The sequence below is a fragment of the Accipiter gentilis genome, chromosome 15, assembly GCF_929443795.1.
Source record: "Accipiter gentilis chromosome 15, bAccGen1.1, whole genome shotgun sequence".
Taxonomy (NCBI): Eukaryota; Metazoa; Chordata; class Aves; order Accipitriformes; family Accipitridae; genus Astur; species Astur gentilis.
Window position 1 is genome coordinate 17,533,380 of NC_064894.1, and position 15,132 is coordinate 17,548,511.

General features: G+C 38.5%; 1 protein-coding gene across 1 annotated transcript in view; it reads right to left on the reverse strand.

Moving 5' to 3' along the window:
* SIM1 (SIM bHLH transcription factor 1) overlaps window positions 1-15,132 on the reverse strand; it is a 47,792-nt gene that overhangs the window by 9,838 nt on the left and 22,822 nt on the right. The window contains exon 9 of the mRNA XM_049818327.1: window positions 1,863-2,028. Coding sequence (XP_049674284.1) covers window positions 1,863-2,028 — 166 coding nt within the window. The remainder of the gene's footprint in view (window positions 1-1,862; window positions 2,029-15,132) is intronic.

Below are 15,132 nucleotides of genomic sequence, written 5' to 3' on the forward strand. Positions count from 1 at the left end.
ATTTCAGCCATGGCTTTTGAGTCGCGCTCGTAATTCTCCGCAACTGACTGGCAAATTACGTGGGCTGGAGACTGAGGGACACAGGCCATACCACCTGCTGCATGTTCTTCACAACAGCTTTTCTTAGTCTTTCAACAGTTTATTCAGTGGTGGAGAAGGATGAGAGGGATGCAAAGCCAAGCTGCCAGTGTTGCTTGTGGTGATGTGCTACAATGAACGGTATGACCATTTTTCAAGATACTGGCAACTAGCACGGCTGCTTCTTTCTGAATGATGAAATCTGTGACTTTACTACCAGGCTTCTGGTAAGGAGGATGTAAAATGAAACTGAAGACTAAATATCCTGAGCTTTCAGACAACGATCCCTAATAAACCAACAGTCTCAACACCGCACTGCTAGTTCAGGATTTTTTCTGGTGACAGAGAGAATAAGGAGGTACTGATGAAAGTCACACTTTCAGAAAGCAAATTGATATGGGAGGTTAACAGGTCTTCAGCTGCGATTGTCCTGCTAGCAAACGAGGACTTCTGAAAGGACTGTTTAAGGGGAGATGAAGGGTAATTTCAGTAAATCAAAGATGGTAACCTTAAAAATCCATTTCAGAATTAATTGTAGTATCTTTCCCAATTCTTTAAAGCAGTTTTATTACAATTGTTTGGTGTAGCGCATTCAAGAGAAAGACTATTCTTTAACAATCCACAGAAATGCACGTGAAAAATGATTAAGCAACAAGAGCCATAACAACCTCTGGCAAAATTAGATTCTTAAAATTAAGAATCTGAGTTCATATCTAGGCGCTCGGTTAAATATTCCCTGTGCCAAAAGCAGCTGTCATTTAACTGAAATTCTTACCCTTGGTACTTTTGAGGGGAAAAAGGAAGAAAACACGGAAGTGATGCAGACACTTGGGCTCACATTGTACACTCTTAGAGGTCAGTTTAGAAAACATTGTGCCTGCAGAGAAACTGTAGTCATCAAGGTCATTATCAGTTATATATTGACCTGGACTCTTTAAAAATACATAGCTCTTCAATGTTACATCATGAATTCATACACTTATATCCACTGTGTGGTGGCATAAGGGCAGTAAGACTTGCATCATTATTTAGTAAGCATAATGGTTATTTCGACAAACAATTATTTGAGCTAAAGGGTTGACAATGTAAGCATGCAAGTGCTGTGGTATTGTCTGCAGAAATCAGTTACATAAATGTACTAGGTAAGCACCAGTTCAGAGACCAAATCAAGTCTGGTCCCTTCCCCAAGCAGGGGCATGTTCCTTACACGTTAGGCCTGAAATTAAATCTATGAAATTAAAGTCTACAGACACCAATGGCCACCTCCTAGTGCTTTCTTTCTTACAAAGCTTTGTACATAGAAAAACTTTCTTGTTCCAGTTCAGCAAGTTAGCTTGTTGCTTTCCCTCCTCAAAACTCACTCCTCCTAAGATTTCAGTATCAAACTGTTGTCAAACATCTGGCAGCTTTGTAGATAAGTTGGAATTATTAAAGAGTAAGTAAGAAAAAGCAAGCTTTCTCAAATGGCAAAACTCACAATCCTATCAAACCAAGTATTTCAAAACCAACATTTTCGCTTGTCCTTCTGTCCACTCCTATTAACTCTGAGCCCTGTGCTCTTACTGTTGTTGATGGTGATTTAATATGCACGCTGAAACATAAATGTTTCCAGCTTTTTAGAAACAGTTTAAAGAAACATATTCCTGTCTCAAGATCTTATAACCTGTTGTCCTTTATTCTCTTTGAGTTACATATTCTTTGGCCCATTTTAATTACTTGGGTAAAATAGCAGTCAAAATCAAGATATTCAAAAAGATTAAATTTTGGTTTTCAAAGACAACTACCTGTGGGTATGGTGATGTCCTTGATTTTGACTTTGTGCTCGAGAGGCGAGATTTGCTTCCCTTTCTATTATCCGTTATGGTCGGAGCTGAATTTGCGTATGAGAATGCCGGCTTGGTAGCAGTGACCTGATCCAGGGAGAGCTGTAGTCCTTTATATTCAGTATCCCTATATAAAAGGCAAAAGTGAAAAAAAATACTCACTTCATATCTTAATGGGAAACATTCCTTCCTTCTTAGTGGGGGGGTGGAAACAAAAGATATTTTTAAGGAAAAAGGAACAAAAAAAAACATCCAGGGCAAGCCAGTATATCCCCCTAATACATTTAAGTAGTATAGCTTACTAAACAATAGCACTATTTTTATACTGAAAATACAATTGTTTTTTGCATCCAACTGTTATCATCCTGATCTACTTTCTTCAGTAAAAAAAAATGATGGGATGGAAATTTCTGAGATTTACATTACAGTTCTGCATTGGTCACATAGCTAAGCAGTAAATGGAATACATTTTCCTCAAAACTCTAGAACTACAAACTTACCATGTGTGTATATGTGTGTGTGCGTTCATGCATGTGTGGGGATGCACATAACAGCCTACATAGACAACTAAATAAATTGAACAATTTTATTTTTTTTTACAGAAAACACTTCATCTTTAAGGTTATATTTTTCATTGTTTCCAAGGTTTCAGCCAATTGGTATAAATTTTTGAATTTTTCTTTTTCTATGAGTCTTATGAGTGTTCATTCCTCTGTTTGAAGTTTCTTATACTGAAAGAGTTTACCAGTCAGAGAAAACAGCTAAATAAATACAAATCCTGTGATTTAAACAGTCTGTCCCCCACTCACAAAATGCTACAAGTTTTCTATGGGGAGCTAGGTATAACAGCAGTTTGTGAAGTTCAGTATTAGCATCTTCAAACTTTCTAATGAATACATAAAAGTAAGGATAACTGGCATCATTCACAATGTCTTAATAAGCATAAAAAGGGCATATGCATTGGACTGCACCCCTCTGCACACATCTGCATGTCTGCTGATACCCGGGGGGAGTAAGAAATGAGCTCTCCAGCTTTCATGTAGTCATACGGAACCTATTCTGACAATGATTTATTAAAAGAGAGTGAAGCAAGGGTTTCTTCCTGACCTACCTACCTGGAGGAAAAGAGGAAGGATTCATGGCTTTTCTCTTCTTTGTGTTAATCAGCAGAGAAGTAGGAGAGCAAGGGAAGAATAATACTTCACTTATGCAGTCAAGGAGGCAACATATTCATTCACACATTACCCCCCATACTCCATCTAAACCTGAAGACTTATCCTTAATGAATTATATTAATAATAAATTGTTCACCCAGCTTTAGCAACAATACCTTGCTCTATAATCACACATATATTGACATAAGCTGTGACAGTCTTAACATTTTTTAGGAATGAACTGCACCACAACCTGAGCATATCACAGCTTAGTACACTGAAATGCTTTCAGATAAAAGTCAGGGGCAGAAGGATAAACTTGATAAATCACTGAAATAAGTGAAATAGGATGAATCTTTGAAAAGCCACAGATAAATCTGCAGAACAGACAAACTAATTCATGTCTGTTATACACTAAAATTTTTTTGCACCTGATAAACAACAAACTTGTTGGTTGAAGAGGCTTAGGGTTTTTGGCAATGCAGACAATGTGTATGTATCCATGTACACACAACACATGAAAACGAATCACTGACATTAGAACTGTGCTGACTACACTGCTTGCAGTCCATAGCAGACAGAGATTGGCCAAGTATAATTAATGTTTCGTAATGCGAAATTACTTCTTAATGAGGTCATTTCTTCAAATTTTGTCTTTAATAGAGATAGGCCTCTGCTATAATATTTGCATTTCAAATATCCTGCCTGCAGTGAAAGCATCTGAATATAGGGATTTGCTTTGGTCTATTTGACAGGTAAGGCTCATCCACGTACTTTGAAAGCATTAGTCTTTCCTGTGGTTACCCTCAAAATTTCCATCCAGACACCTTGACTTGACATGCAAAGCATCTGCCTCCATGATTGAGTCCTACCAAATTATTTTTATGTTATACAAAACATCAGAAACAAAGGATATTGATTAATCTTCATATTTAACTACCACAGTAACATGAGGTATTATCAATAGTCCTGAAAAAAATATCAGTCTCATCCTGATATACACATTCCCCCTGACTATTTGATTATAAGAAAAGGAAGGGTCCTGTGGTCTCAGTGTCAGATGCAGAAAGTGTTGCCTTCAGAAATGAAAATTAGTCAAAACTAAGAAGACAAGTTGTTCACAATCTTAGGGATATGAAGAGGTTCTGTTTCGGTTTTGAACCTACCAATGCTTTTGCCTCACTTTTTGCTGGAGAACCCATAGCCCTCTACTCCTGCTATTACCTCCCCATCTCTGGTGTATGCCACCCTGTAACAGTCTGCTGCTTTCTCATGTCAGTGGAAGAGTTTTAAAAACTTGGATGAACCACCCCAGTATTCAAACCACAGACTGTCACTCCAACACTACTTGCCTGCTGTTACAATCTGTGTAAGGGCCAAGCATTCAAATCATACAGACTACACTGTACAATGCTTCTAGGTCATGGGAAATCTAAAAAAACGCCAGGCAAATCAGGACACTTTTACATCACCAAGGCATGATTCAATACCGTCTCAATCCTATCCTAGCACAGCTACCCTTCAGAAGAGCCAATAGTAACAGGCCAAGAAAAATATCTGAAGTTTTTTTTTAAAAAAAAAGCAAAGAAAAAATGGAGGAAGGGTCCTGTGGTCTCAATGTCAGATGCAAAAGCTGTTCCACCAAGAAATGAAAATATTTTAGTATATCCATATGCACTGTGAGGCAAAGGACTAGAGGAACCAGGGCTCCTAGTGGTACGCAAACTACAGATGGAAATTATGACAACTTCCTGGAGGAATTTATAAAACTCACACCAACCATGGAACTGTAATCTCCAAATTCCTGTACTCAGACACCTGAATCCTCTATTACACAGTCCCAGCAACACAGTAGTACTGCATCTTGTGTTCTACATGTAATTCAAAAAAAGGTGGTGCATACGAGCCCCTTCCTCCAAGGTCCTCACCTTCAGGATCCCACAGGGATCCATACAGTCTACATCTATCTACATGAGACTGCTGAGAGAGAGAGTGATATGGCATGTGTTCAATTGCTAACAGTATGTTGCTGACAATCTACTATTTATCTCATTTTCTGATGCAACTATCATCACTATAAAACATCAGAATAACTACAGGAAATTAGCTCTTAAATGAAGAACAGATGGATCAAACTGAATCCAGACAAGACCAAAGTGATGCTTCTTTGCAAAGGGAAACACATTGAAGACCTCCACCTTTTCATGACGGGAAACAGCCATTCCTTCCACAGTTGGATGGAAATTCTAGGTCCTCTTTGACTCCTCAAAAAACGTGGATGCATATGCTTTTGGTATCATATGCTTCCAAAAATGTATTATTTCTCCTCTGTCTTGTCCCTCCCCCCCTATGAGAATCTGCCCAGTGTGATCAATGTATCAGGCACCTACAGACTGGATTACCATGCTTCACTGCAAGCAAAAAGAGATCAGAAGACAAAGCAGAAAATCCTGTCGCTACAATATGCTGCTTCCCATTTTCTTCTCAGATCTAACTCCCAGAAGCATTGCCACTCTGTGCCATGTCTCTGGCTCTTCCAATGCCCACTGAGCCAACTTTTCAAAGCACTTATTAATGTACTAGAGCTAGCATCATGAAAAAACAAGGATGGATGGCTGTACCAACTGCACTTCTCTGCAGTAAAGCATCTGCAAGTTGAGTACAAAGCATTCTTTACTAAAGAGATCTAGCTATAGCAAGCTGCATAGATGGTGAAGGACAAAGGCTGAAGCAGAAAAGCATTTGGAAGAGGAAGCCAATCTGTTTGCACATTGACTTGGTTGCCATCTGGATCTGCAACATTTGTGTGAAGAGTTCTCACAATTCAGCTCTAGAACACACTTTTTGCCTACTACTATTGCCCAGATATACAGTATGAAATGTGGTGGCAACACTCTGCCTAACAAAAGTCTGAGGAAGAGCTAATGACTCATTAGCAGATAGACCCAAAAAAAGAACAGTAAGGGAGTAACAGAGCACCACAAAACCTGAATTCTCAGCAAAAAAACAGCTTGCACAAATATGGCAACGGAGCATGTGGATAGAGCTCACCATGACACTGAAAAAAATGAGAGGTTTTTTTATATGGTCTTTTTGAAGGAAAAGAGATGAGGAAAGGGTGAGTCAGCATTGCTAGAAATAATGTTGGGAAGACTGGAATTAGTGACAGAGGCCCAGGGGACACAGTATGGCCTGAGGCAAACTAAAACTGTACAGACAAGCCAAGCTTTTTTGTAGTTGTGTTTCTTTAAGTAATATGGTGAAGTTTGGGACTACTTTAACCAAAATCTAAAAACTAAAGTGAGATTAGACATTAACATTAGAGAGCTAAAGGCAAAACCAGTTTTGAAGATATTAAGATTCCCTACTTAAAGACAGTGTTGGCTGTGAAACAGAAGAGAACTCAAGCCCTGAAAAATGGTTTCAAATAGAAAAAGTAGCTCGACAGGATGTATGCAGAAGAAGGAGTAAAATAATGACATCCATTAGTGAAGAATAAATATCCAGATTCAACCAAAAGAAATTAAAGACAACCAGACTCAAGAATAGAGGTCTTCTATATCTACAGTCATAAACAACATAACTTTTAAAACAAGAAGAAAACCTTCAAAAAAAGAAAAAAAATGCTCAGCCCATGGAAAACTCTGCAAAAGCCATAAGAAAGAGCATCTTTTTATGTTAATGCCACAACATGCCAGAAAAGAAGAATAAACTGTATGTGCAGTGACTGAGAAAACACAGATAACCAACAAAGAGGCAGATATTTACAGTGTATTTAATTCCATCAAAAGACACTAAATTTAGACACCGTAAAGATTGACAGAAATTCGGCTTCCATACCTAGAGTTACAGCATTGGATTAGAAATGCATTTCAGTTCATTCTCTCCAGCAGCAATCAAAATATCCGTATACAACTGGAAACAGATCTTACTCTTATTCTAAGGTATGTTTTAACTGATAGTCTGAACAATATGCAGTGATCATACTGTCACTGGAAATCACAGCAAATAAAGAATAAAAAGGCATCATGTGACCACCTAAATCAAACAAACACTGGATAACCTACACCTATATCATTCCTTACACATATTAATGTAATTTATGAAGTACAAGCTAGAAGTAAAAGCATTAGATGATCTTAATGCAGCAGGTTCCTAAATCCTGGGTACAGTCATTCACAGGACTGAGGCAAAGTGGAAAGCATTGTTCATGCAAGAGAAAAGAAGGTATAATTTTAATTGGTTGCACTATTATTTCTATTGAACACATAATATATGTTCATCATTTCCTCTAGTTTTACATGAAAAATCTATGAACAGGGTCATACGCACTCTGCATTTCTTTTAGTTAAAAATCAGAAAACTTAACATTTGCCAGATTTTCTGCCAGTCTAACAGAACACGGAATAGAAATTGTGAGATTAAACTAAAGGTGTTAATGTCATTAATGTTCAGTGTATTTTGCTGAGTTGTTGCAATTCAGTTAAAATCAGCCATGAAGGTGGTAAAAGTCTGGCACTTCCTCATGAATGTCTGACCACAGTACTGTAATATATCATTCTTCTACTTTCAAACAATGCCTGCAACTTTTAACATTTCCACACTCCAGCTCATGCAATGCTAACAGAGCACCATTCAGCAGATGAGTGAAAAGAGAACAGATTCTGGCTGTTTGTCATCTTCATGGCTTTCTAAATCAGCAGATGGTACAACAAAACAGACAATTTCCTCATCTGCTCTGTCCTCTGTTCATGTACAATGTGTCTCAGAATTGTTTACAGAGGCCTCAGTTTGCTCACGAGACTTGTGAGGAGGAGCGTACACAATCCCTTTAGCATCTTCCAGAACCAGTCAAAATAAGGAGGTTTCACTTAGCTCATACAGGAAGCCAAATTTCAGGACAAAGTGGGAAAAAAACTGTTGAACCTCACGGCTTGTTATGAAACAACACTGACAGTCAGTTGTATGACGTCAGAGATACTTCTTGCTTTAGTTTTTCCATCAGTTATTGGGATGACGTTAGTAATCCTCCTTTCTGAAATTTCTCAAGTGAAAAGTCCCATATAGGCCTGACCTATGGCTCACCAAAGTAATTGGAAAGACCCTCCAGAAATCTTTCAAGTGGTTGTTTATTTTTAGTAGACTTAATGGTTAAGCAATGCATCTACTTGGAGAAGTATGAGATCTGTATATTGGATCCCTTCATTAAGTTCCAGGCACCTATTTATCTCCATAAATAGCATAAGCAACAGTAGTTGTTTACATCTTGTTGAGCCAAAGTTTACAGCTTCCCCAGCCATGAGATTCACATACATGATATCATGCTTCTGTATTTGCTTTTAAAGACAGAGAAATCCAAACCAGGAATTTTAATGAAATTATTTGATGCATTCAGGAAAATTGAAACACAATGTTTCCACAAATGTCTGAGGATATCCTCTAGACAACTACTGTCAGAGAAATTTTATATATTGCCTGATTGGTTTCTCATCTCAGAATGCAGTCATTTAACTGTCAGTTGGAGTTAAATAAAACATCCTGGCCTCTAGATTATCATGGTGTGGCAGAGTTTTCAGCTGTCTGAAGGTACAGTTTGTATTGCCAACCATATGTCTGGCTGAAACCATCTCTGGCTCCAAAAGGAGCCCTTTGTACACTGTATTTGCCTTTATTTACTAGATTTGCTAGATGAAAATATGCACCAGGGTTTTATTATTGTTTGTGAATAAAATGCCTAAGATATCCTAGGCTAATTATATATAATTACCACTTTTAGTTACAGATAGCACTGAAAAAAAATGCTTTAATAAAATATGATGACCTGAGTTTAATTCAGTAACATTCATTTATACTGGGAGTGCTTTCTTTCAAATGCGAGGCGCCTAGGAGCACAACTGGCTAAAAGCCGTGTTCAATGTATATTCAGCGCTTGCCAAGTGTGATGGACAGTCATTTTGTCTTAAAAGGACAGACATTTTTGCCTTAAACATTTCTTGGTACAACGGGTGTGAGCTTCGTTGCAAGGTTTCCAGCCCTGCAGAGGCTAGACTAAAACCCACAGCAACAGTTTTAGTCCCTGCGGTCTGCCTGCAGGGCAGGAGTGAATGCCTTTATCCTGTGGTTTTGGTGCCTGCAAACCGCTATCCGTGCATGTGCAAAATACTACGGCATTGACCCTGGGGAGCGTATCGTCTGATACAACCCCAAAATCGTCTGATACGACCCCGAAATCGTCACCCCCCTGCGACCACGTTGGACACACCGAGCCTGCACAGAACCAGACCACACCTACCCTTGCCTTGCATCACACCCACCATGCATATGTATGAAGTTTCTTGGAATCGGGCGGAGACTTTGGAACTTGGACTGTATAAAAATGGTACCATCAAAAGCTCTGTGTGCACCCTACCACCGAAGGCTCGAGGAAAACACACCCACCTCCAAAGAACTGAAGACTGAGGACCAACAAGACACCACAGATCCATGGTGGTGACTATTCTTGCAACTCTATCCAGAATGCTTGCTTGGTATCTGCCTTTTTATTCTATTCTATCCTATTGCTACTGCTTTCTACTTTTGATAATAAAAGCTATTTTGGGTATACGGCATTTGACCTCATTTGTGTCTTAATCTTGCTCTTGGGATCATATTGAAACCTCCCTGATATTGGATTGGGACACTAAGTTAAATGGAGAAATATATTTGACAGGAGTTTATAAATTTTTGTATATGTTAGAATCTGTCTGATAATGAGAAATTTGGTTTAGAGGAATACAGCCTACAATGCGCCTTTTTTTTTTTTTTTATGGCCACTAAATAGTTAACAATACTTTATCTGAAGGCATGTTAAACCTTCCAGAACACCATGACTCACATCCATACTGTCAGCCTTTATTAAATTATTGTGGTGACTTCTTTGTAATCATTTGGGGTTTTCCATTGCTTTAAATTGACCTCCACATTCAAAATAATATTTCTGAATAAACAAAAGGCCTGTTAAATGAGACTTTAAAAAGTCTGATTTTTTTTTCTTCCAACTACTCCCTTTCAATCACTCCATAAAAACCAATATCACCTCAGTGCATCGGCAAGTGCATGTATGCAGCACCCCTTTAGGAATTAACGCCACATAAACATAAGTTCTCACATATCCCTGTAAGACGGTTTCCGTTTTGCAGAAAGCCAGACTGACAACAGTGCAACAGACTGCTGTTATACAGGGTAGATTTTCCCATCTCAGATTTCTTAATATTTTCATGTGTTAAAAAATATACCTTGAATACCACTGACACCTTTAAGACACCTATCTAGTAGCCAAGTGATCTGGTTTCAATTCTCAACCCTCCCAGAGACTACTGGTGCCACACTGGACAAATCATGTATCATGGGATTTTAGCAAGCACTTGGCACTTGTCTGAACTTGCCCTCAAGGCAGCCAATGGGACTTTTAGTTTTGGTAGGGTCAAATTTAGCCCAGCAGTAATCACTTCTGAGAATCCCTGCCTTAACTTTGCTGAGTATGAGCTCTGAAAGGGAGGATAACAATATGTTCTTGTACGAAACACTTCTTTTGTGAAATATCTTTGTCCATCTCACCTATTAAACTTAAGCATTTTGTTGGAAGGAACAATCTTCCTCTATCAATGCGTGATAGCTAATGTTACTAAACTAACTCTCAGCTTCAGCCCCCAGCTGCACGTCTACCACAGATAACAAAAAAGTACATTTCCCGAGACCAGTACTCATGTTACTACTGATGCAAAGCATGTTTTTATTATTTCAGAATCTCCATGTGTCCAATGCAAATGTTTTTTAACTATGTCCTATACCATTTATCCTTGATTAAACCTCTTCTAGATAGTTAATCATTAATGATTTCTTTACAGTTGCTGTGCAAACAGTTCATTCATGCCCATGACATATCAAATTTCACAGACGTGTTCTTTAATTGGATTCATTTATTTCTAATCTACTTAAGCCCTCACTACTGTAATGCTTGACTAAATATACATTAAACTCACTTATTTAAACTGCTAAAATAAATTTGAGATGTATTCTATGAATAAAAATACTTGATTGAATACATGTAATACCATTGTTATTGTGTACCTAACTGAGCAGAAATTATTGGAAATAGCACGCTAGATAAGCTTGGACAAAAGGATTTGAGCAGATGCTGATGATTTTTTGGCAGAGATTACAAATTAACGGGTTTCTAAATCCTAAAGATTCCTATAGTACATTGAGGTATGTAATAAGGAGAACTAAAAGGCAGTCCTCATGATTTTCATGAAGGATGTTGAGTGTTTTCATTTTAAAATCCAAGCACTTTTTTAGAGATAAGAGCCTCTTACCAGTTCTGTCCCCTCACGGCAAGAAAAAGGGCTAAAACAGCCAAGATACGTTCAAGGTTTGACTATTCTATGTTTTGTAAGTAACAGTAACTGTAAAGTTAGCACAAAATTGGATAAAAGTCCTGTTTCTGGGTGTTTAGAAGCCACAAAAGACAATTGTGTAGCTATGGACTCTGAGTTATTAGGGGCATATAAAACACTCTCTGCTATGGGGCTTAAGTAGGGTTTTTAAAACCTAGTTTCAGATTTTTCTTTCTAAAACTAGTAGCCTTAAACTCCATTTTGGTGAAGAATCTTCTAATATATATGTTTCACCACTTACACTGAGAAGTTTCTCAAAAGAAAGGTGCCTCACATTGCAGAGATGTCCCTGATAACACAGACCACCCTGGGTGTAAGAAAATGCATATCATTGCATAATTATGCAGTAGATGAGGATTATAAAAATTAGGATTATACCTCATACTGGACACAAACCCCTCATGCACTGATACCTCAAATGTTGTATACTCTGACCATTGCATCTGAAAGCCTGAAGAAATCTCAGAGTGGGATAGCAAGGATGGTGGGCTTGGAACAGCCTCTCTATGAGGAACAATTAAGAAGACTCCTCAGGCTGGAAAAGAGATGACTGGGAGAACAAAATACGATCTGTAAATTATGAGTGACAGAGAGAAAATTAGTAGGAAGCACTTTTTCACTTTTTCTTCTGACGCAGGTGTGGGCTATGAAAGGAATGAAAAGGTGGCACTTTCCCAACAAAAGGAGGACTTTCTTAACACATTTACTTAAGCTTGGCAAAAGCTCACATGGTTTCAAAAAGTGAACATATAAATTTGTGGAAGGAAAAAAAACCCACAAAACATTGACAACTAATACACTCAAAGATCTCACCTCTTTCTAGGAGGTCATTTGAACTTCTTGAAGACTGGGAGAAAGTGCTGGGGAAGCATTACTGCATACTTGTCCTATTTTTAAACTCTTTCCAAAGTATTTGCCACAGTCACTATCAGTATGTGTCTGATCCTGCATAGCTGCTCTTACGTTACACCTTATACCACAGTAGTTAAGCATACTTCAGTTCTTTTGAAACTGTGCAGTGAAGAGTGGTCCTGACAATTTGCTATTACTACTTTTAATAATTTACTGTAAAAGTTAATTTATTGATATTTCAGGTTTTATCAACTCATCTGTTCCCCACAATTAAAGCTTTTGTTGTGACAACCTTCCTAAGATCCTAAGGTGAGCACTGAAAAAAATCAGTTAGCTTTTCTGTGATGACTTTCTGGATAAGTTTCTGTGATCTGGGAACAGTTTATCTGAGAAAAACAACGTGCTTGAAAAATGGTTTAGTGCTCATTCTGTTTGTTCCTTCTTGGGAAATTTCCTATCTGCATGCCTCATAATGTACTTCATCATTCCAGCCTGCTTTTTCTGATCAGCTGCACGCCATAGTGAAGAGGCATGTTGAGTCCAAAAGGATTCATGAACTCCATCATGAGGAGGATCGTGGGCTCATCGTGGTGAGGAGGTCCCGTTTACAGTAGATCACTGTGTCTTTCATCATATTAGTCCTTTCTTGTCATAAGGCTTCCACCTTCCTCAGAAGAAACAAGATTTTTCTACAATGAAAGTCTTTCCAATTCACTTGTCCAGGGTTCCTCAGCTTTGGCCAAGGGGCAGCACTTTGCCCCTGACGGCCGTTGTATGTCACTATCTACCCACAAAGCAAGCAACCATGATATGATACTTAATAAATGCTTTTCAACTGAACCTCGTTTTACTTAAATTTTAGAAGAGGTAAGAGGAGGAAGACAGGCAAGGACTTCCATGTGTTTTTTGGTATCTGGGGAGAATGACTTTTGGGGTTTTTTACAAATTAATATACCTGTTTTCTCATTTCATTATTTGTACCTCAGTTAGACTGCCTTTTAGCTCCTTCCCACCCACAGCCAAACTTCTACTGCAGCCAAATCCTATTCACATTACTTGCCACTTGGGCCTAAGGTTCTGTTCATGTTAGGTCATCCAACTTTGATAGACATACAATATATGAAGTGTTTGTGTTGATAAAATGAGAGACATATAGCAAGAAAAGCCAATATCATGAGGCTTTAAGATAACACATAATACTTGGTTTTATTTGATACTTTCCTGGTAATCGCTGATTTTATCTCCTCAAAGTATACATTATACGCTGTTATGTTTGTTAAGTGGGTCCATTAAATGTTAAAATGGATACAAGATAACCTGCTTGACTACCTAGACCGTCTGGGCCACAGAGTAAGTTAAACCACCACACACCATGCACAACTACTGCTGACCCCATGCCTTTTGTCAAATTCAGAAAAGATACCTTTTTAATGGTAGTTAATGCTTTTTGACAACACTCCTAACAACAACTCACCATTAATATACACAGTTCCAGAAATGCATGCCCATGTTAAAAAAGCAGCTTATGAAACTGAAGTCTCCAGTGGGTTGAATGCTTCAGCCACTCTGTTGTCACTGCTTCACATGCACATTTACTGAGGGTTTCTGGATGCCTAGAAGTGTCTCTGGCCAGGCCACTGTATGTTCCCATAAAAATGTCCACAGCATACATGCAGATCGACTCCACTGCCACCCTACAACTGTCCTACACTACAGCTAATCTGCAGGTGGACTAAATGAACATTCGAGTTGGGTTTGTACAAGTCCAGTATATCATAAAGTATGAGATTTACTGTACTTGTGGTGACCACTTCTGTGGTTGCTACATATGCAGCAACTCCAGAGTATCACACCTGCGCAAACACTGCTGTGCACCTTCTCTCCTTTTTCTTTCTTGAACTCACTAGGTATCTTCATGGAAGCCCTAATTGCATATTCCCATGTTAAGTTACACAGTTGTGGTCACACAAATAGGCAGTTTTCTTTGGACTGAAGCCACATCCCCATTGCTGGTTTTCATAGACTAGACAGCACCAAGTACTCTGATCATCTTTCAGAAGATGACACTTTTTCTTTAACTCACCTACTCACAGTTTAAGATCAACAGAATTATTTGGGGGAACACTGTTCAACAGTTTGGCTGCAAATGAGAGGATGCTATCAGCCTATCTATCCCCAAGTCAAGCCTTTATTTGAGCAAACACTCTACTGGGATATGCCTCGTGAAGCAGTCCTTAAAGATTATTATTTTGTTCTGTGTACAAACCAGTCTTTGGAAACAGCAAGAGAAAAATAGCATGCAATGCTTTTGGGTGGATTTCAATTAACCACGGCCTAAGTCAGAGGGAGAGAGTTTTCTATAGCAACAGCCCAGGCTGCCAGCTGCCAAACATAGTACAGAGATGATCGAAAGCCACAGGCTACTTGGGAACAGGCTGCCTTCAGGGCAGACCGTGCATGTTCGCTTCCTAACAGACAGCACAGATGTAAGAACATTGAATATTGGATGGGTTTAAAGATCTTCACTCTAGGTTATGTCAAAATATCCACACAATGCTAGGGATACAGCCAAACTTCAGTTAGCCAGGCATTTGAGTTTCCATAGCTGCACTGAAACTTCAGCAGATAATAGCTGTTATTTTCAACATTGCTGCCCCCAAGATTTATATACAGTGGTTTGTAGCTGAAAAACTACGGCTGTTCTTTATTAGGTCCCAATTCAACACAGTAACAAATGCATCCTTCAAGCCATCGCTATTTGGCAAAGCCAAAGAATATTCTTATTTCTAA